Source organism: Hesperophylax consimilis, chromosome 18 (genome assembly GCF_061612785.1).
Source record: "Hesperophylax consimilis isolate HC1 chromosome 18, BYU_Hcon_1.0, whole genome shotgun sequence".
Lineage (NCBI taxonomy): Eukaryota > Metazoa > Arthropoda > Insecta > Trichoptera > Limnephilidae > Hesperophylax > Hesperophylax consimilis.
Window position 1 is genome coordinate 5,662,193 of NC_142853.1, and position 21,760 is coordinate 5,683,952.

Here is a 21,760-nt window from a genome sequence, read left to right on the forward strand (position 1 = left end):
TCTGTCATTAGATTTTACTTGTATTGTTTGATATTTAAAATATCTGTTGGTTTTCCTAAATAGATAAAAACATGTAGATATTAAAAGATCTCAAACATTATTTACGTTGAGCTAGTGAAATAAAATAAAACAAAATCCATGCGATTCGACATTTTCGATCCTACCCACTCGCACTGGAATCTCCATTATGGGCGTATAACGGTAGTCGTGTATCATCGGATAGACGGGAAATGACTTGGAATAATCTAGAAAAACAGTCTAGTCTTTTCGATTTAAATTCAGCAAACAACCTCGTGTGTGGGCGGTGCCTTTTTGCGGCAAACACCTTCTACAGTCGAGAACTCCTAAGAAAAATGGGCTGGAATAATACACGGAAAATGTTTCACCCTGACGTTCGCGCAAGTGCTGCTGGCGAGTGCAGCTGAGTTCAGATTGCACAATAACGGGCTCAGATGAATGGTGGTATTTGCAGAGCTTTCGAATGAGCTGGTAGCCATTTAGCGGATAAAATAAAGCACAGGATTCAATCTATTATTTACATTCGTGCCTAAGACACTACTCATTCGAATCTTAGACTTGCAGACGACTGAGCCGAGCTTCCAATGTGTTATTTGGTTTACTAAATGCGAAGAGAAACTCGAACAAAATAATGACTTATCATATTTTTTCTGGCTAGAACATTCCGAAAATAACAATAAATTGATATTTTATTACCTCGGCCGCATGGAAATGTATTCAGTTCGCATTTTCTTTATTGCAACCGTTGTAATACGTTATGGAAAGCTGTAACTTTTGTATTTAATATTCGTCCCATTTCACCATTTCCCACATTCTGCGAGGGATCAAATAAACGGAGGTTGGGAGCTTAAAAGATCAGCGGGAGTGCAGTTACTTTCCTCCCGTTTCCTTGTTAAAGTCTCTGAGATTGATTCATTGGAAGATTATTTATTTTTCACAATAAAAGTTACCCTTTCTTTACTGCATCCGTGCAGCAGCTACTAACTGCTAGGGGAAGACATTTTTCTCCAATCGTTTATATACTAGAGCCATCACGGGGAGAATGGATTTTATTGCGCAATTTTTTACACGTTTCTCCTTTCGTCCCCCTTGAGTGAGATTTGAAAATAAACTCAAGAAGGAAATGGGTTTTTCGAAAATGGATTCTTATAAATTGCCTCTCCTTTTCCACATTCGCTTTGACGCAATCTTGAGTCAGAATCAATATGAAGGAATTACTATCTCCATTTCGATTTAATAGCTCAACTGTTGAATGACTAATTCATCTTGATAGTTATCGTAAACGATAGATCAGCTGTAAAGGTACCGACTGAGGTCGGTTCTACGTGTATATTACGGTACGATATATCGCCTGGCTTGCAGACGGCGCCCTGGCTTCCTAAATCACACGCGTCAGCAGTTTCTAGCGTTTCCTTTTGTTTCTCTTACCACTCAGCTCGGTCCAGGCGCATATAACACCTCCTCATTTATAATGCTCTCCTGGTAGAATTTTTATCGATACTTGCGAACGTCTCTCACATTTCAGTAAAAGCTTGTTCGCGATAAAATAAAACATCCCGTCGGCACTCTTTACTGACTATAATTAAATTACCATTAAGAACATGTTTTAATTCTTCAGTTTTAAATGATTATTTCAGCATAAATTATTCTGAATCTCTGTTTAAAATTCTTAAATTTGTCATTAAAATCATTTTGCGCAGAGGCCTGGTATTAATTTCCATCCTTTCAGTCAAGTTTTTAATCCTGAAACCAAAAGCGTCACACCTGTATGATGGAGCGATTTAGAAACACGCCTTTCAGTATTACATTTTCGTCTGAAAGTTCCAGTCAGCGGAGTGTGCGATGCAGTTCAGGGGGTTATCCATCAAAGTGAATGATGTGTATTGAGTCCCTCCACCAACCTGACATTTTCCACACCTTTCTCACTTATTTTATTATGAATTTACGTGAAGTCGATTCACAACGTGTTAGTTTGCTACAAGCTTCGGGACTTGTACATTTTACATTGACGTGTCAAAGAAAGCGTTTGAAGAATTATGGTTATATTGATTTTGCCATTTTATAACTCTGTTAGAAGTTATTTTTTTTATTTTACTTGCATAATGTTGTGGTACATTTAATAATCCTACAGAAATAACTCATGACATCATATATATTTTTACATTTGCTATACACAGGACGCCCTGAGGAAAAATCCCTCGGGGCCTATGTCATCCTTAGGCATGCTGTGTGGAGGGTCTTTTCAGGGAAAGAAAGCAGGGAAAGTTGGGTGAAGGAAAAGGTATGAGGGGTAAGAATCTGGGGAGTCAATGTGTCTCGACCTATCGCCTCCCACTGCGGTACAAGGCGATAGGTCGAGAGAGAGTCCGGCTAGAGAGGTCAAATGTCTCCTTAGTCACCAAACGTAGCGAACCACTAGACATTACCAATAACGAAGCAGTGTGGGGTCCACTAGTTCATAATAAATTAGTCATATTTTAGAAATCTCCATGTACATATTAATATTATTTAACGATATGTGTGTTATTAATTTATAATAAATATTTTCCTGTTCCTAATTAAAGTTCATAACGATATTAAATATATTATAATGCATTCTTTTCCACGTTCAGTCGAGTAAATGGTATAGGTACCTACAGTAAGTGCATTTTTAAAGCATTTCAAAAGAAACCCATGTAAATTTTTAACATCTTTTATGCAGTAGACCTACCTAATTTGTAAAAGAAACAAATTTTTCAAGTCAATTAGTGCAGAAGTTATTACCATTCGCATGTTCGAACTAAATTATTTTTAATGTTGTTTGAAATCTCGTGAGTTTGAAAATGCCTTTTTTCAAAGGAATGCACACCTAAATAACCCGCGGCACATAACAAAGAATAAGTATCTGCGTAATTTCCAATTCTATTTTGTGTTAAATGCAACGAGTTTTTACTATGTTTCTACTATTCTAGAATTTATAATCACTTCTTAATTAACACCGTAAAAAGATTATGGGCAGTTATTATTTTTAATTGGCCATTTTTTTGTTTTCTTAAAAACTATCTATTGGGTAGGTACAATTTTTTATATGTTGAGATTGCCAAGACAATATTAGTAAATTAATTTTAGTGTTAGCTGTATAATGTTTAAGTTTTCCTCTTTTTTTGTTTCTCTGATATTCAAACATTTTTTTTACCATCGCAAATTATTGGAGTCATTGGGACTAATGCATCCCCAATTGGGGTATGCTGTGATGATGAAAGGAATAGGGCGGGGACAGATTTGCCAAAAAAAGGGATGGGCAGTACCAATCATCACAAAAAATTTCTAAGTTCGAAAAAATGTGTAAATTTTTAAAAGCTGTGTTTTGGAAACAAATGGGTCTACAGAGATGGTTATGAACCCAAATTTTAGAAAATTTAGTTTACTTTGAAAACGTGACATAGTTATAATCGTATCATAGTTATTATAGTATGTATTGTGCTTAAACTTGCTGTATTTGTATATTCAATATGTAAACAATAATGTTACCTAAAATAATGGATTGCTGTATGGGAACCCATATTAAACATTTATAAGCAAACCATAGACAAAATGGAGAAATAATTAACTAAAAATTCTGCCTCAATACAGGTTTGCCTAGTGAGGCAGGTTATGCACAACCTAAAATATAGTATATTATGCCATTTCTATATGAAACTCTTATATTCATATCTACTTTTTTCTTATATTAGAAACTGCTGTATTATTGTAACATTATTCTTTCAAAAATTTCGTTGTTTCTAACTGACATATAACTATACAACTTATAATAATAAAGATTGGATTATTTATATAGCGCCGTTTTCGTGAGAAAATCACCCCAAGGGCGCTTAGAAAAAACTTACTAATGATATATTATATATTCTGTAATTTTTTAGATTTAATAAATAAATAAAAAAAAAAAATCAAAAACTATTCCTTTAGGATTAAAATCGCTAAAGATCCTGAAGAAGAAACCGAAGAAAGGTATAACATTTCGAGGTTTTTCGATTTTTAACGATGTTACGTTCGACACTTGAGGTCGGAAACTTGGATCATTAATTGGGCCAACATGATAAACATCTCACCAAAAAAATCAGAACTAACGGAATTTTGGTCTTTCACTGGGAGGATACTGAGTGTGTCATCGACTCTGGAACGTGCCCCAAATATACTATGAATTCATTATATGTACATATTCTAAGAATAGAAGTAGCCATCTTATCGTGTTCATTAAGTAAGCCAGCTTTGATTGGCTTTGTTTTCGGTGTTCTTTTATCATGAATATTGGAAGATTTACCCACATTCACTTTTACCTTGGTACCTAATTATGTGAATAAAAATTTTCTGCGGTGAATTAAATTGAGTTCACAGAGACAATGCTCGAACGTCACTCGGCCGTTGAGTGTTTCTGTAATAATAGAAAGAACCGCTGAGATAATTAAATAAAGCATCCAAGGTTTTATGGTTGAAAAAGCTACAGCGCAGGACTCGAAAAAGTGGCCTATTAAAAATAATTATCCATGAAAAAGCCAAAAAATATTCGTGGGACTTGGTGATTCTAGGATACGTGCTTACTCAATTAGGCGTTTCCATTTCACGGAACATTGTTTCGGAATTGACGAAAAAGCGAGAAGACGTAAAAATATCAAGATTATACCTTAAGGCGCTTAAAAACCCGAGGCACGTTGCTAATTTGGGATTATCATTTCTGGAAATATCTTTACGGTCGGGAGTAATATTAAAGTGAAAATGTAAAGGCGGAAACTGCCATCTTTTATAGGCACTGTTCACTGTTCAGTTTATCAATATTAACGTCTTACGTTCATAATAAGTACCTACGCACTTCTTATAGGCAAAGATAAAGGCAAAGATAAAGGCAGATTACAAAGGGAACTTTAATTATTTTTTTAAACGCATTCCGCAACACCCACACAACTGAACACGTAGTAATTAGAAGTGTGATCTTTACCGATTTGAGATTAATTTCAATGGAACTAATAAAAAATCAACTTACTTATATACTTGGATACACGGACACAAAAAATCATGACGGCTCCGTGGTCAATGGGTAAAGTTCTCGACTAGCAAGCTGGAGGTTGCGGGTTCCCGGTGTGCACAGGTAAATTCTATGGTATTTTAAAAATTACTCATTTAAAATAATATATTTGCGGCACGTTCCAAGTTCACGTGGAAGGTACTCTCAGTATCGCCCTAATGTAAAACCACCATTCAGAATTGAACTGTTGCTATAAATGGCTTTAAACGGGAATCTTTTGATGACATGATATTAGTTTGTTTAGGTACAAGGATTTAAATATCGATCAAATATCTAAATTTTAACGATACTGCTTGCATATTTCCTTTTCCGTGTTCAATAGGAGGCAACTGTATTGAAACACGCACGGGTTTGTTACGCTAATTCTCTTTCTAAACTCGTGTTCAATTCTCGTGCGCGCCTCCTCCAATCGTGAGGAATTTGCAATTCCAAGGGTTTGCAATGCCAACCGTAAAGCGCTCAATCATTGCGCATGGTAATTATACACCCGTACACGATTGGAAGAAGCGCTCTTTGAATTGAACACGAGTTTAGAAAGAGAATCGGTGTAACAAACTCGTACATGCTTCAAGGCAGTACTGCCTTTTATTGAATACGGAAAAGGAAATATGTATACTGCTTTGATTTATACGGTTATCTAGGTGACATTTCTGCATCGGTGTCTCATCCCCGAATGTATAGTAATCTCGTACAGCGAGGTTATTAATTTCCTCAATGTTCTCAGCTGGGAGCTCCGAAAGCCTTGTTAGCAGTTAACGGTGGCTGTGTTTAGGTTAGCGCTAATTTTCCGACACACTTTCCGGTTTCCTGTGTAGCCAAAGTCTCCCCGTAAGCCTCCCGTAACCTGCTCAGAGCGGCAAGCGGCGGTAGGCTTTGCTAATATTCTAAATTACTTACGATATTCACCCATTCCATGGGAATTGCATGGGAAGTAATAATATAATTATAAATTACTGAATACTCCAAATATCTCAGTTACAATATCTTAATATATAAATATCCAGCCTGCATATGTTTGTGCTCGCGAAACTCGAAAAGTAGTCTACCGATATCGCAAAAAATTTCAAAGTTTGTTTTATTAGTGCTAGGAGTGTTTAGAGAGTGGTTTGAATGGTATAAGAAGTCGGGGACGCCCGAGGAATACTTAATACAGTATCTCTGCACTGGAATGAGATACGGAGTCGAATTAAAGGTGATATAATTTAGATTTTCAATAGTAACATAGTATATATTGTATAGTATAGTAGTGGACTGTGGAAGAAGTCGGAGACGTTCGAGAAGAGTTCAGAATCCACCATTATATTCATAAATAAAAAAAACTAGTGTTAGAAATAACACCATTTGGAGGACTAACGGTACCACAGTTATGCACAGCAGTTAGTAGCCCAACATAATGTTGTATATAAAAATATTCAATGATCATCCTCATCACAGAGATAAATTACGCAGTATTCAAGAAAAAACTATTTTGTAATAATCTTATAAAAAAATAATATCTACAAAACTCTCATTTTATTATTTAAGAATTTAATATTTAAAAATTGTTATTCATGTTTCTGTGTACTTATCCTTCCTTAGTTTAAACATTTTTTTCTTTGCACAATTTTTTATTTCCATTTTAACGAGAACTCTATCCCTGTCCACAAAAATTAGTTTACGTTAGGAATTTATAAAGCATTCCACAAAATTGTATATTGAAAATTTGTCAATCATGTTAAATTAAAGTAGAAACTAGATACTCTCAATATCCAAATTAAAGTCCACCATCGCTTTAAGTGTATTTAGTCATGTTTAGTGACCAGATCTGAATAGCGAGGTACTTGCCAACCTTCTTCCTCTGCATCTTCCTTCCCTTCCCCACACTCCATTCAGCATCACAACATACTCTAATTGGGGATAGTGTTGGTATAGTTAAGCCGGCTCTAACCCGGTTTAAGGCTTGAAAGGCAGAGCAGTTAAGTGGAATCTAAAGTTGAACAACGTCAAGCAATTCTGATTTTGTCTTGTATACATTTCTCAAAGCAAAAAGGTTAAAATCGTATAATGATATTAAGACGCTGACATGTTCACCCGTGAGCTATTGGCCTACGACTCGTACCTATTCCGTGGTAACAAGTCAAGGTTTTCATTATTCCAACTTTACGCGCCGCGCGATATTTACACCGCGATTATAAGTATCTTTATTGCCTGTTAAATTGTATTGTTTCATTTCGCTAGAAAAATCTCTCCATTCTTGGACAGTTTCATTTTATATTGTAAAAGAGCATTACCTACGGACAAAGTTTCCAGTTCTCTTTAATCAAAGTTTCGTAATGCATAATCCATTCGTGTAACTTTGGCGGGACAAGATGCGGTTGAAAAAAAGTGTGTCAGCGGGATACCCTTATTCAAACACACCTTGTCGGGGAATAATAGCAAAAGTTTTCTCGTTAAGTGTGCCCGGCTTACTTCGCCTGCCTCACCTGGGTCCTGAAATGCCGGGATTCTCGGGGTATCCCGGTGTATCCCGGGGTACCGTGCCACATCCCGGGCATCTCGCCTGTCTGAAACAAGACTTCTTAACGAACCCGATTATTTTGTTAAAGTGCGAATATGAGTTAAGGTGGCCTAGTTACACGTTACACTGCCGAGACGAGAGATTACACAGCGTAATCGTGTTATCCGATTTAGTCCGATATGATTAAGATTTCCTCCGTTGCTACGAAATGGTTAACTCAGGTTCAGAGTTTTAGTTTTTATGTATTTTTGAATAGACTCAGTATCTATTATATCTTGCTGTCATGTTTTTAAATGCATCTCTATAGTTGTATTTTGTAAGGCTGAAATCAGAGTTGGGGGGAAAAAGATGAGGAATTAGATTAGAATTAGACCAACTTCTGACAGTGACGGACATATATATATAATGGAGTTATGCCTGTTAGTTCGATCATCTCCAGAAAAGTTCCCACAAAAAAACTTAACACATAAACACGCTACAAGGTTCACAGAAAACTTATTAATCCCAAAAGCAAACAAAACTTTATTTCAAAAAGGACCACACTAAATGGTCATTAAAGTATATAATAACCTTCCACGTAGCATCAAACAAATAACCGACATACTTAAATTTAAATCATCACTAAAAACATTTCTTTTAAACAAATGTCACTACATCTTAAATGAATACCTTACATAAATTAAATACTTCTGTTTTTTTATTTTTTATTTACATTTATTTGTTAACATGTAATTGTTGGGTTATGTAATATAATGTGTATTTGTTGGGTTAGCTGGAAGAAATTGGATGTAACCTATAAGCTATAACCTCTGTACTCCGTATTTTTGTGCAATAAATATTTTATTGAATTTGAATAGGAAGGCTGGGAAGTATTAAGCTTGTCACAAAATACAACTAAACTAGACCTAACCAGAGCTCGTTCGAACGTCACCGACGTTCGTCCTTTTCCTTCTCACGCGTCTTGTTTGAAAAAAAATGTCAGAAGATGCTAGAACGATGACGTTACGTACGATGTCTCGCTGGGTATAGTGTGATGCCATTTCAACCAAAGTTTTGATGCTGAATGGTGGGTCTATTTTCCAAACAAGATTTTCTTTACAAATTTATTAAACTGCATTAAGAGTGTGTTTAAAATCGGTCGATCAAGATACGAAATAATTAAGTATTTGTTCCGAATTATTCATGTATCCCCGTTATCTGATGTATTCTTCTCGCCCCTGCGCGAGCAAATTGCGGGTACATTTTTGGGACGAGAGCCACCAGGAGCCCAAGTCCAGTGGGAGGTATTCCCGTATCTCGCCGCACAACCCCGGCAGCGCGCTCCGAGCAGAGTGTAGAGCGTGGGTAGTCATTACTGAACCTCTGCACGCTCCTGCGCCCCGAGCGTATCGAAACCCGCTACCGGGAGGATAACGAAATAGTGACTTTATTTTATTAATTTTCTCTTTTATCACAAAAGCACCAAAACCCAATCTTTTGGGAATTAGTAAATTTGTGGGGAAACGTTATTGAGTTTCTTTCTCAAGCACGGCTGTGCCTGTTGGCATTTTATTACATATAAAGTTTCGGTTTATCATCTATATAACTATTTACAGTGGAAAATTACTTTGTCTTTCTTTGAGTATAAGCTATGGGGATTTGAAATTCTTACAACTTTTCTTAATTAACTGTAAATTTGATTTTTAAAATACAGATGAACACAGGTTAACACATACATTTTCAGCTCGCAGCATCTTTTTCATCATGAGCTTTAAATCTTTTAAAAGCAATTTAACTGTTGAAAAATAAGACAGATTTTGTCTAGCGTTCTATACAAACTGAAATGTGTCGAAATTTCGAACAAAGGGTATTATGACTAGTGATAAAAAAAAAAAAAATTGTATTTTCTTGAGTCAACTTTTTGTAACAACATAATCTCTAGGGTTCTCTCCAATATCCCATTTCTCCTATATAATATCATAATAGATCAAATCGTTCTAGAAAATTCCCTTTGAGTTACAAATTTGAGATTCCTCAAATTTTTCAAAAACGAATAACTTTCAAAATCAAATACCTAAACCCATCCTCCACTATTAATAGAAACGATTTCTCCTTTTGCAAAGCCACGAGTCTAACAGTTCTCAAGCGTAATCTCACTGCTCCATACTTGCATACTTCCGCGACAGAATGAAATTCTCAAGGAGTCTGAGACATAAAAGGAACTGAAACTAATCTATAAGGTATTCGAGACTTTTGTGCTTCCAGTAACCAGTGGTGACTTGCTAACTTTTAAAACGCAAACTTATATTATATATCCTATGTGGAAGCATTCGTTTCAGGGCTTTGACAACGACAAAATAAATCATTTCATGAAATAATAAAATTTGAAAAATTAATACATTTATTTAAAAATGTTTCTAACTATATTATAGAACGCCGACTGCGAATATTGTATATTATGTACGTATTTTTTATTTGTATACTGTTAACAGAACCCACGTCACTAGCTATGGCAGTAATTATAATGACAACTGATAATCCTCAAATCGGCACCTTTTTGTATAAAATGAATCTCATCATTTTTGAAAACAAAATAATGTAACGTTCTTCAAAAAATATTTAATCACCAAAACATCTAAACGTTTTGATTGACCGGATGATTATTATTTATTTATTTGTGGTTTTTAATACAATCTTTATACATATTTTATTTTTTTAATTATCTTTTAGTATCAACCAATCACATATATACGTGATTCTAACCTCATCGAAACCCACGCCATATAAAATATAAACTGATTTGAAAACATATGACGTTATCGCTACACTCCGCCTAAAAATACGCGAATACGCGACGACAATAATGTTCACACTGTGCCAATTTAATTTAAACGTTGTTTATGGCGATGCACAACGTCATGTAACATTTGGAATCGGTTAGTTAACAATAACACTCCTTATGTAGATGGCGATAAGGATTAAATTCCCGCTAACACCTGCCGCCAGTTTTGTTTTATGCCAGAAAAAAACATCAGTGCTTTTTACTTTATTTTGCGAAGTTCAGGCTTAAATTATGATTCAAATGTTTTACGATAATTTTTTAACTAACTAAATTTGCCACATTTTAACTGAAAATGGGTTAATAAGTAGGACATTTTGAAATTTAAAGCAGTTTGTATAGGCCTGATACTTTCAAATATTTCTAAGGACGGGTTGTTTCGGAGAATCTCAACAATTCATCAAATTTCAACGTTCATTTTCAAGTTCTGTGAAAGATTTTTTCAAGTTATTTTTTTTATTTCAGTTTTGTCAAGCAACTAGCCTACAATGATATAAAAACAGAACTTGAATAAGTCTTTCACAGAACCCGAAAATGAACGTTGAAATTTGATGAATTGTTCAAATTCTCCGAAACAACCCGTCCTTAGCCATCAAATTTTCAAACCAAAAACAGATGAATTTGCATTACCACGTTGTGTTTCGTCTCAAACTATGAACACTGCAGAAAAATTACATTAGACATTGAATTTTAATTACAAAATCAAAAAGTTGTGTTGGAATTACAAAATCTCTAAAAAAAAATTATTTTTGCTTTTTATATTTTAAAATAAAAAATATTATTTTAACATCATGCGGGATCAGCTTCATTGAGAGGGTAGGTACTCTTGGAAGCCGTAATTATTATCAAAAAAGGTATTTAGCCCCCGGGCCTGGCGAACCCGCGACCATAGCGTTGCATGCTAACGATAAATTATTATTCCGAAAGACGAAAGGAAAGTAAGTTGCGCTGCGCGTTTATGAATAATTAAGGCAATTATATCGATGAAATTGCGCGAGATGTTATTATTATTTTGTCCCTTTGCGTCTTTATCGCCCGAAAATTGTTGCGGTTAAATGCAATTAGTGTAATGGTGAACGTATATATATTGTGCTTGTGGTTAATACTTTAGTTCTTGCCTCGTAATTGTACCTTTTCAAAACGGTAGGACGCTTCATTTACGTGTTTTGCTGATACTTTCTATGTTGCCCTATTCATATTTTCATAAGGAAGACATTAACTACGGTTCTCGAAATGTAAAAGCTTAGATTTCTCTGCTTTGAATGCAGCTCTTAAACAGTGAAGTATTCACATTTTGTAACGAATAAAAAGTGATTGGTGATTTTCTTTTCTGTTTTTAACATCACGGAATATAAAAGAGAATTCTATGGAATAATATCTCAATTTGAGTGTTGTTTCCAAATGGTTTTCTGTTGTATTACAGCTTGGTTATTACCAGGTTTACATCATGCAGCGAACAATTAAGTGATATTGATTTCCAATTCTAGTGGAGATCGTCCGGTCATGCTGCTGCAGATTCTTCTTGGTATGCAGCCGATTCCTCTCTTTTATCGCCTCTGTTTAGCGCCGTTTTATTGCTCTTCACCCGATTCGCGCGTTAAATTGAATGGGTGGTGTTAAACGCGTCTGAGATCGTAAACAGCAACTGTCGGAAAGAATGAAATCACTGCGCTTCTTGGAATTCATGTAAAATTAAAGGTTTTTGTTCCCGTTATCAGATAGTTACTCGCTTTTTACATCTTGTTCCTGATACATTGTAACGGGTTGAATTTAGGTATGTATTTTTTACAAAATATTAATATTTTATATTTCCTTGTTTACAGTTTCCTGGATGCCAAGAAGCCTGCCGATTCCACGCGGAGGCTTCTACCCGAGCACAGCAGTCCCAGCCTGTCATCCACACCAAGGGGGAAGGGGTGGTTCGGGTATCCGGTGCCCTCGCTCGCTGGCCACCACCGGCCACCCAACCCCGCACTCCCCTCGTTTACGTTGTCATGCGCCGCTCCGCCAACGGCCCCTGGAGGCAAATCATCCAAACCATCGACCTGGCTACCCGAGTTCCCGCTAACAGTGGTGGCGCTCTCCTCCGGGTTCTCGTGGTTGATCCGCAAGGTCTTGTCACCATCTACAGCCCCGACGAAAGTTACAACAAACAAGACTTCTCTCTCAAGAAAAAGAAGAAGATCAACACTGAAATTAAGGCTACTACTCCCGAAACCTTCATCACAGATCCTGCCGACCAGTTGTGGACTCTAAAGGAAGTTTCCTTGATTCACCAGAAGGTACTTGTGATTGGAGAAATTGCTTGGGAACCAAGAACCAACAAGGGCGTATACCTAGTCACGTGGGAGGTCGATGGCGGTGGACTCAAAGGAAACCTCTTCACCGATTCTACCTGTGTTACTTTATCTCTGTGGCCGGACACTATTTACCACATTCAAGTTGAACTCGTATCTCGAAGGCCAGGCATCGAAAACGAGAAATCTGAAATGATGACCCTCGATACTGGAAGAGCTCTGAAGGTTTCTACAGAAAGCATGGAGGACGTTAAAATTATTCCTGATTCAGGGAAGAGGTCTGCGGAAGACCAAGATACGGTGGATCATCTGTATTCTGTGATCGTCAGCTCTATGAGAGGAGAACACATTGCCGGCAGCAGACAAAACATGGAGCTCATATTAGGATGCATCACGGCTATCGTGCTGTTTGTCGCAGTTCTGGTGTTCTTGGCCTTCCGATGCAAGCGCCAGGGGACTTTCCCCGGCACGAACGTGTACGTGGGAGACACGAGCATCCGGAGTCGGAAGCTGGTGGAGGACTTCCTGCCGGTGCAAGGGTTCCAGCCCATCCTGACCATGGTGTCGGACATGCCCAACAAGTCCCGGGGAGTGTGCTCGGCCTCCACGAGCCCGGTGCACCCCTCCCGCCAGGAGCGCCGCCCCGAGGTTCAGGTTTGACGCCATAGCTATGGTTCACTGATGCTATTTGACGACAGGGATGATGTGGCAGTGTAAAGTTCCTAAACGCTCTTAAGTTCATTTGTATTCTTCATCAATTCGTCGTGCGTGGGTACTTTGTCATTTGGTCTAATGGAAGGACAAACAATGTTCGCGTGCCACGCGTGTGAAGCAGTTAATATGTTGTTAGCCAACTTCAGAAAGATAAACATTATTTTATAAAAAAAGTGATAAAACCAACAAAAACACGTTCTGTTTAGCCAAAATGAACTATCCTTAATGACTGAAACATTCGTCTATACAAGTGGTATAATTGACATTGAAGTTTAAATATACGACCAAACAAAACGATTCTGCTCGTTTATTTAAATAAATGTTTTTATTTAATATTAAGCTTGTAACTCAAACACTGTTTACGAATAACTTGAACTAAAGCATTAGGTACAATGTTTCGTCATAGTGAAAGATGGTCATCTTTTATAAAGATGGAAACAATTCAAGCCAAAAAATATATAAAAAATGTGTTTCAACCTAATTGAAAATGAACGATCAAATTTGACTAGAAATAAATACAAATAAGTTTGTGGGATAAACGAGATTTTATAAACGGGAAACAGGAAAAAATTACCGTCCCTGCTTGTAAAATGATTTACCTATCTCAAGTCGTATACATTCACATTATTTGAAGGTTTTGAGTGACCCGAAATAATTTAAGTAATAATACAATTTTAAAGTGAAGTGATGTTTTTGTTTGCAACAAGTTGCGAAAAATAATTTGAACTTGTAACAGGTGATATTACCATATTTTAAGATCAAATCGGAGGAGTCGGACCCCGTGTCGCTGTGTAAAAATATTTTCAAATCTTTGTATTGATTAGTTTTGTAATATTTGAAAGAATAAGCTAAGGATATAAATGAGAAAATTTGTATTTATGGAAGCTTACTTGCTTTTGTGAAATTTCAATAAAATATATTGCATTTTTAATAAATTTGTTAATGCATTTAAAGAATATAACAAAGCATGCGATTATTTTTCTGTTTTCTCTACACAACTCTGCACTAGTTTTAAAATGATGTTCTACATATGTACATTTCATTCCAAATTTAATAAAAGCCTCCCGACAATTAATATTGTTAAACTTTTAAAATGCATTGCTGTGCATATTCAACTTGTGCTGTTGTTATTTAAACATTAATTTCTTAAAATTGCAAGTGTGTTAATGGTTGAAAAGAATTGACGGTTTTTGAAATAGAGAAATTTTTTTGTTTTTTCTTTTTATTTGAACAACTTGAATAATATATTATTAGAATTTCAACAGCTTAACAACAATTTCTGTTTGTATGGGTTATATTACAACCCTATCAAACCACAAGAGAAATTAATAAGCTAAAAAATATTAATTTTTCGACCTAATGTAAATATTTTTTTCACATAATTACAACGTTTTCTTTTAATTTTCACGTGTAAATGTTTTGTATAAAGAATACTAGTCTAATAGCTAAACCTGTTACGTATTATTTAATATATTTTTTTTTCTTTTAGGATAGTGACATTGAAAAATTATGTATTCTTTAAATAAAAACAAATAAATGATCATTGATTATAAATTATTATTTGTTGAACTATTTGTTTAGAATTTCCAGCATTTTAAACGTTATTAATCATACGATTCAATCAATCTTTTTTGGTAGATTATCTGTCAATCCTTTAGGAAAAGCATGATTAAACGCATGCGTTTCTTTTTTGATAAATGTATGTATAGTCGTAGTAAAAATATATTAAATCTGTACCTAAAATATTGTGTGAACGCTCGCTTCATAATATATCTCTATTTTTCATACATTAATTAATGAATGTACAGTATTTTTTAACAAATCAATTATTTGCTTCCATAACTATTTTTTCTGCGTTACGAAGGTATTCACTCGTATTTATAATTTTTTTTAGTTAATAATGATCTTGAAAATTTTTTGTATTTTTTTTTATTATTTATTTCAACAATATTGTTTTTTTAATCATTTTACCTTTATTAAATCAAGTTTTTTCTGGTTTCGTGAGTGTTGAAAATAATTACTTACAAATTTAATAGTAGACAGTAAGATTATTAAAATTTCCAAATTGAATGCTTAATTGTATTCTTTTTTCATTTGCATTCTGTATGTTTCAGAGATGGATGTATTTAATATTTTTGACTTAAAAATTAATAATTTAATGATAGTTTAAGTGTATTGTATCTAAAGTTGGGTGACTGTACATATAGTTTAATGCTACGTGGAAGATAATACTGCAAATAATGTAACGAATAAATTACAATATATCAGTGGTAAATTATTACTTCTTTTTCATTTCAATGTTCATTTCCATTTCCTAACAATTTATTAAACTCGACGATGTTTATTGAGAAGTACGGAAGAGAAAGACTAAACCCTTCACACACACTCACACACACACTCGCACACATTGACACACACACACACACCCTCACACACACACACACACACACTCAGAAACACACACCCACGTACAGGATTTTCCAATAAGAGGTGTTATTTTGAATAGCCCGCTATTTCGGTAGATGTTACTTTTGAAGCTGTTTTTTTGACATTTGACAAGAAGAAAATACGCCATTAATAAAAATGGAACGATACACGCTTCAACAACGCATTGAAATTATTAAAATTCACTTGAGTGAATCAAATGCAAATCATCTTGAGTGATGAGGCCCATTTCCACCTCGGTGGCTTCGTCAACAGGCAAAATTATCGCATCTGGGGCTCGGAAAACCCAAGAGTTATTGTTGAGAAGCCTCTCTATCCTCAATGTGTGACTGTTTGGTGCGGTTTATGGTTTGGCAGAGTCATTGGACCTTAATTTTTCGAAAATGAGGCTGGAGCAACAGTTACGGTGAATGGATTGCGCTATCGAGAGATGATTAATGATTTTTTATGGCTGAAATTGAATGGTATTGATCTGGATAACGTTTACTTTTAACAAGACGGCGCTACGTGCCACACAAGCAACAAAACCATTGATCTTTTACGATTGAATATCAAAATAACACCTCTTATTGGAAAACCCTGTACATACAGCCACCTAATGAACTAGTAACGGACACCAACTTGTCCAGGGTGGTAGATACTTTTAGTATCGCCTGGTGAAAGACCGCCATTCAGAATCGAAATGTTGCTAGAAATGGCTTTAGCCATGTTTAGTGACCAGATCTGATTAGCCAATTACTTTACAATTTTCCCCGTACCTATCTCCTTCCCCTCTCAATACCTTCCGCCCCACAAAACACCAGAATTGGGAACGCATTAGTGCCATCCGCTTCGGGCAGTTGGTACCTTTGTGTTGTTTTCAGACCATCATCCAAGTTAGAAAAGTACACCATATTAGTAGTTCCTTTAACGGTTTTATCGATCAATAAATAATATTGGCGAAGCCAACAATGGTTTAATATTTTAAAGTGTAATAATCTATTTAATAATAACCCGAGAACGTTTTATATGGATACTTTTAAGTATTCTTCACTTTTTCACACATCTGTAAATGGTTAGGTTAGTTAAGGGCTAGCCGGTAATTACCGTTTACAGATGTGAAGAGATAAAAAATACTAAAAATGTAAATTAATTCATACACTGTATTCAAATGCATCGAGCTACTGCTTTACGAAAAATCATAAACCTTACACAGATATATAAATGAACATAATCGATAGCAAATCGAAGGTCGCCGGTTAAAATCCCGGCGTGTTCAAGAAAATTGAATGTGTTTAATTTTTGTTATTTTATAAATTATAAAATTGAAAAAATTGTATGTAATAAAACAGTGGTTATCTGAAGTGGTTTGTCAGTTAAGTGTATCTGTTTGCACATAATTATATGGAGCATTGTTTGGTATTTTATTTGTAAATCATTATTATTCTTGTACCTACTTATTAAGTGGCACAATGCTAAGGTTAAACATTAATAAAGAATATTTCATACCCAAGAAAAACCAATGATACAAGTAGGTCCTACGAAATTATATCATGATTCGTGATGCAGGGGAAAGAGAGAAGAGAGTTGAATAAAAAAACTGAAGCTTTACCGACTGTAATAATTTATGTAGGGTACGAGTAGGTTAATAATAATAATTCATTTATTATGTACGTGGAACTCTTAAATCCTAGTACCACATAAATAATTATTGATAGCTGAAATGTTGAAACCGAAGGTATATATTTTTAAAGAGCCGAGGGACTAAGGATGACAATATTGCCCTTTATGAGATGAATTATTTTTAATGTCCTAACGATGCCAACGAGGCGCCTTTTAATTACCTGGAGGATTTCACCTAATCGTCGTAAACAAAACATTCATTTGAATATTCAAATTTACTCTGAGCCAATGACCGTGTTCAAAGATTGTCCTATATTTCTAACCCCTCTTATTCCCCTTCAAAGAACCCGTGAGAACTTCAGAGAATGGCCTTATTTATATCCAGTGGACAAAACACTCCTCTGGAATACAAAGAAAGGGTGAAAGTACAGAAGAAGAAAGGATCTCGGATTGAGAAATGTACCCATCAAGATCCCTTAATTACATCATTTCGGATTAATTAACTGAATTGGCACTTGTCTTAATTAATATTTGTAATAATCGTAACGACTTAAAGTGAGAAGAAAGAAATCTATATAAATAATAATAATTATTATAATGTTTATTTCAGCTGGACAGAGCGGTGTGTGCAATGCTCTGCCTGCCATAAAAGTTTACATTTAAGTTAATACCTAAAAATAAAATGAATAAAGAAATAAAAAATAAATAAAAAATCAATACATTGATGAGCACATTATGACTTTATGGTGGCTTGAGTGAAATTCTCCATCTCTGGTGTAGAGGCGCTCCCTGCCACTGGGCAACGGCCTGGACAAGAGTGTTGTCCGATCTCTGGTAGCGCTGACTCGTCCCGGCTATTCTGTGGCGCATCAAAGCAGCGAACCCATGCACCCAATAAAAGGCAATGTCCTTGCGGGTGTGCCCTATGTCCATACGGGTGTGCTAATTGTCCGTACGGGTGTGCCCTATGTCCGTCCGGGTGTGCTCCATGTCCGTACGGGTGTGCCCTATATCCTTACGGGTGTGCCTTATGGATTCAAAAACTACTGGACCGTCTACTCTCAATTTTTTTTTTTTTATCAGTGCCAGGAGAGTGGAATTTAGATAATTGTTTGAATTGTAGAAGAAGTCGGGGACGCCCGAGGAAGACTCTGTGTCTCTACACTGGAATGAAATAGGGCAGTGGAATTGAATATATATATTTGTATGGTGTAGTTTTTTTAACAGTAACAATGTGGATATCATGATACTATATGAAGTGAATGGGAGAAAAAAGTCGGGGACGCCGAGGAAGACATGAATCTATAATTATTTGTGGTAAAACGAGGCGTTACGTGATGAACTAAGAAAAGTGGAAAGGATAATGTATGACGTGGACGTGAATGCTACAAGAAGTCGGAGAGACATGGTACGATCCAGTGAAATAAATACTTGGTATTCCGCACCATTTGCTGTTGCTTCGCTTCTTTCCCACAATTCGGAAACGCTCGGCTCGCGGTTTCGGCCTGCGAATGTATTCGCGCCATTAGAATTTACAACCTCAGAACTGTACTCCGAACCATTAATAACCCCAAACAACGCCGGGTACACGTCAGCTAAGTAAGTAATAAGTTGAAATAATAACATCTCTTATTAGAAAGATCCCCTTTTGTTATTGAAGCTCATTTGAAAAAAACGTTTTTCTTTTCATTTTACGCAACTGTACATATAAGTTTAAGACAATATTTGAAAGCATCGAAAAATATATATTTTCAGAATCTTTGAAATGTGTAATCTGTTCAACTGATTAAAAAACTTCCCTTCGGGAAAGACCCTATCAATGTGAATAGGTATTGTTTCCTTCCGACTTAACTCGAGATTACAAATTAAATTTGGTAAAAAATCCCCGATCCGACGTTATATTCACGCTCAATTGAGTTTTATTGAATATATCTTTAAAAAATCCAATACCTTCTTCGTCCCACCGAAGATTACCGTTTGATCTTGATCTCTAGTGCCGTACTCGGCTAAACTAATTTGAGAAATGGTTTCGATTAAGGACCCTCTCCGCTGGTCAGCTCGGGTTTATTCCACGAGGGCTGCGGAACGAACCCCACATACATTTTGAGGGATGAGGGATCAAAGAGAACCGCCAGACGGCCACAAAGCTGCAATTTGTTATAAAACTCTTAGGAAATATATCTCGAGCATTTTTAATATGCTTTGCGAGAAACATCCTTGCGGAAGAAATGCTCAAGCTTAGAACTTTAACCCTATAACAACCAAGGTACAGGAATATCTCTACCTGCAATAAATCTGTTTTATAATTCTGTTGTAATGAATAATATCACTATTATTATTATTAAAACAATCAAATTGGTATCAAAATATATTTTTTTACATATGAGATATACAAATAATTTCCGCCATCTTTTGTGATTCTGTGTGGAGGGTTTTTTAAGGAAGGAGAGGAAGTTCAGACAGGAAAAAGGTACGAATAGGAAAAAGGGTGTCGGTGTGTCCAGGAGTGACCGACCGACGCACGTATGAAAACATTCCTCCCAAAACGATGTTGTTGGTGGGCACCCCTGTTAAGTCACCAAAAGTTTAAGCCACTGTTAAAAAAACAATCATTTTATTAGGCTGGTTGGTTGATACAAGTGATAAAGTGTAAATATTACATTGGCAATGTACAGGGTGTTTAGGAGTAAAGTGCTCTAACTTCGGGGTATGATTCTACATGCAATTAAATATACGTTTAAGTTTTTTTTTCAAAATTTCAATTCAAATATGGGAAAAAAATATTCTTCTAGGGAAAAATATTTTTACGGGAAAATACAAATTTCGAAGAATAGTTAGCGCACTTTACCCCCGGACAACCTGTATACATAGGAACCTACTCACCAACACTATTTATATATAAACGTTTTATGAATTACATGTACTACTCTAATATTATTTCCATAATCTTTTAAAAAATATGATGAGATAATATGGTGAGGGACGCTTAGTTGGTTGGGATATAATGATTCCCAAGCGAGTGGAAGTAGAAGTCGGGTATACCCCATGTGATCGCAATAGGCGAATCAAGAGTAGTCTGTAAAATATTAATTGTGAACTTTGAAGTTGATACAACTATGGTTGGAGATGGTGGAACATGGAGTAAGGAAGGAATCCGACTTACCCATTTGATGTTCTTCAAAGATGATGATGGTATGATTTCACGCAAAAGCTTCCATAACATCCAGGTTGGATACGAAAGACACTGAGGGAACCGAATATGTTCACTGCACAGGCCTTCTACCCTTAATTGATATTAATAAACTGGTTTGACAGTCACTTTTACTGTTGTAAAATGTCACACACACGTGGGTATAGTCAGACAATGATAGCTACTTGTAGGTAAAAATAGGATGGGAAAAATGCAATGACAATGTTAAAGGAAGATTAATAGTTGCGTCACAACAAACACCCCAAGAGAACAACCACACAATCAAGTGATTTTTCTTCCCTAAAGCTCCAGTTATAATTTTATATAATTTGTCACACTTAATTTTCATCTTGAATCTACTGAAAACAACTATATTTTATTTCCAAGTATTCAAACTTCAGTCAAAGGGTTAGAACTGTTTTAAGTTCGAGAAATAATTATTTTAGTTTCAAAGGAGTACAGTAAAGTCTAGCATATTTTTGGGCAAAACTTTCAATACTGTTAGCTGAAAATATAATGCTTTTTAAATCTTGGATTCAGTACCTACCTACCAACATTATTAAAAAAAATAACAAGTTAGTTTGAGAAACGAGATTTCTGGCTGTCAAAAATAAATCACTACTTACCGATCAAATAAAAAATAAGAAATAAAATACCAAATCTTATTTCTTCTTAGAATACATTCATACTTTAATCAATCTAACAGGAACACAGGAGCTTGAAGGCAAAGTTGTCACAGTAATGATAAAAAACAATTTATTTTTATTGGCAAATACTTTTTTTATACAAATAATCTTACATACTATATTGGTATCAGAAGCGCAGAAGTCATATTAGTAATTTACTAATATTAATTAATTTAGCATGGACCTAATAACCCCGGACGGAACTCTATTTGAATAAATTTTAAAGCAGCGGAGTGAGGGGGGAGGCTTATGAAATTTGCCAAAATTTACATAATTTTTTTAATAACATCCTATTCACTGTCTTATCAAATACCTTAATATAATTTTAAGGTGTTATAATTTTATTACAAATAAGAAATAAAATAGTTACAAGAATACCACATTGCATATAAATCATTTCAAAAGTTTGTCATACAAGTTGGCTGCCGGGCAAT

General features: G+C 35.4%; 1 protein-coding gene across 4 annotated transcripts in view; it reads left to right on the top strand.

Annotated features, from left to right (window-relative positions):
* Window positions 1-15,589, top strand: part of LOC149415283 (uncharacterized) — a 505,487-nt gene extending 489,898 nt beyond the window's left edge. For all 4 annotated transcript variants that reach the window (XM_089642254.1, XM_089642256.1, XM_089642255.1 and 1 more), the window contains one exon: window positions 12,216-15,589. In XM_089642254.1, coding sequence (XP_089498380.1) covers window positions 12,216-13,349 — 1,134 coding nt within the window. In that variant the 3' untranslated portion in view covers window positions 13,350-15,589. The remainder of the gene's footprint in view (window positions 1-12,215) is intronic.
* Window positions 15,590-21,760: the final 6,171 nt, after the last annotated feature.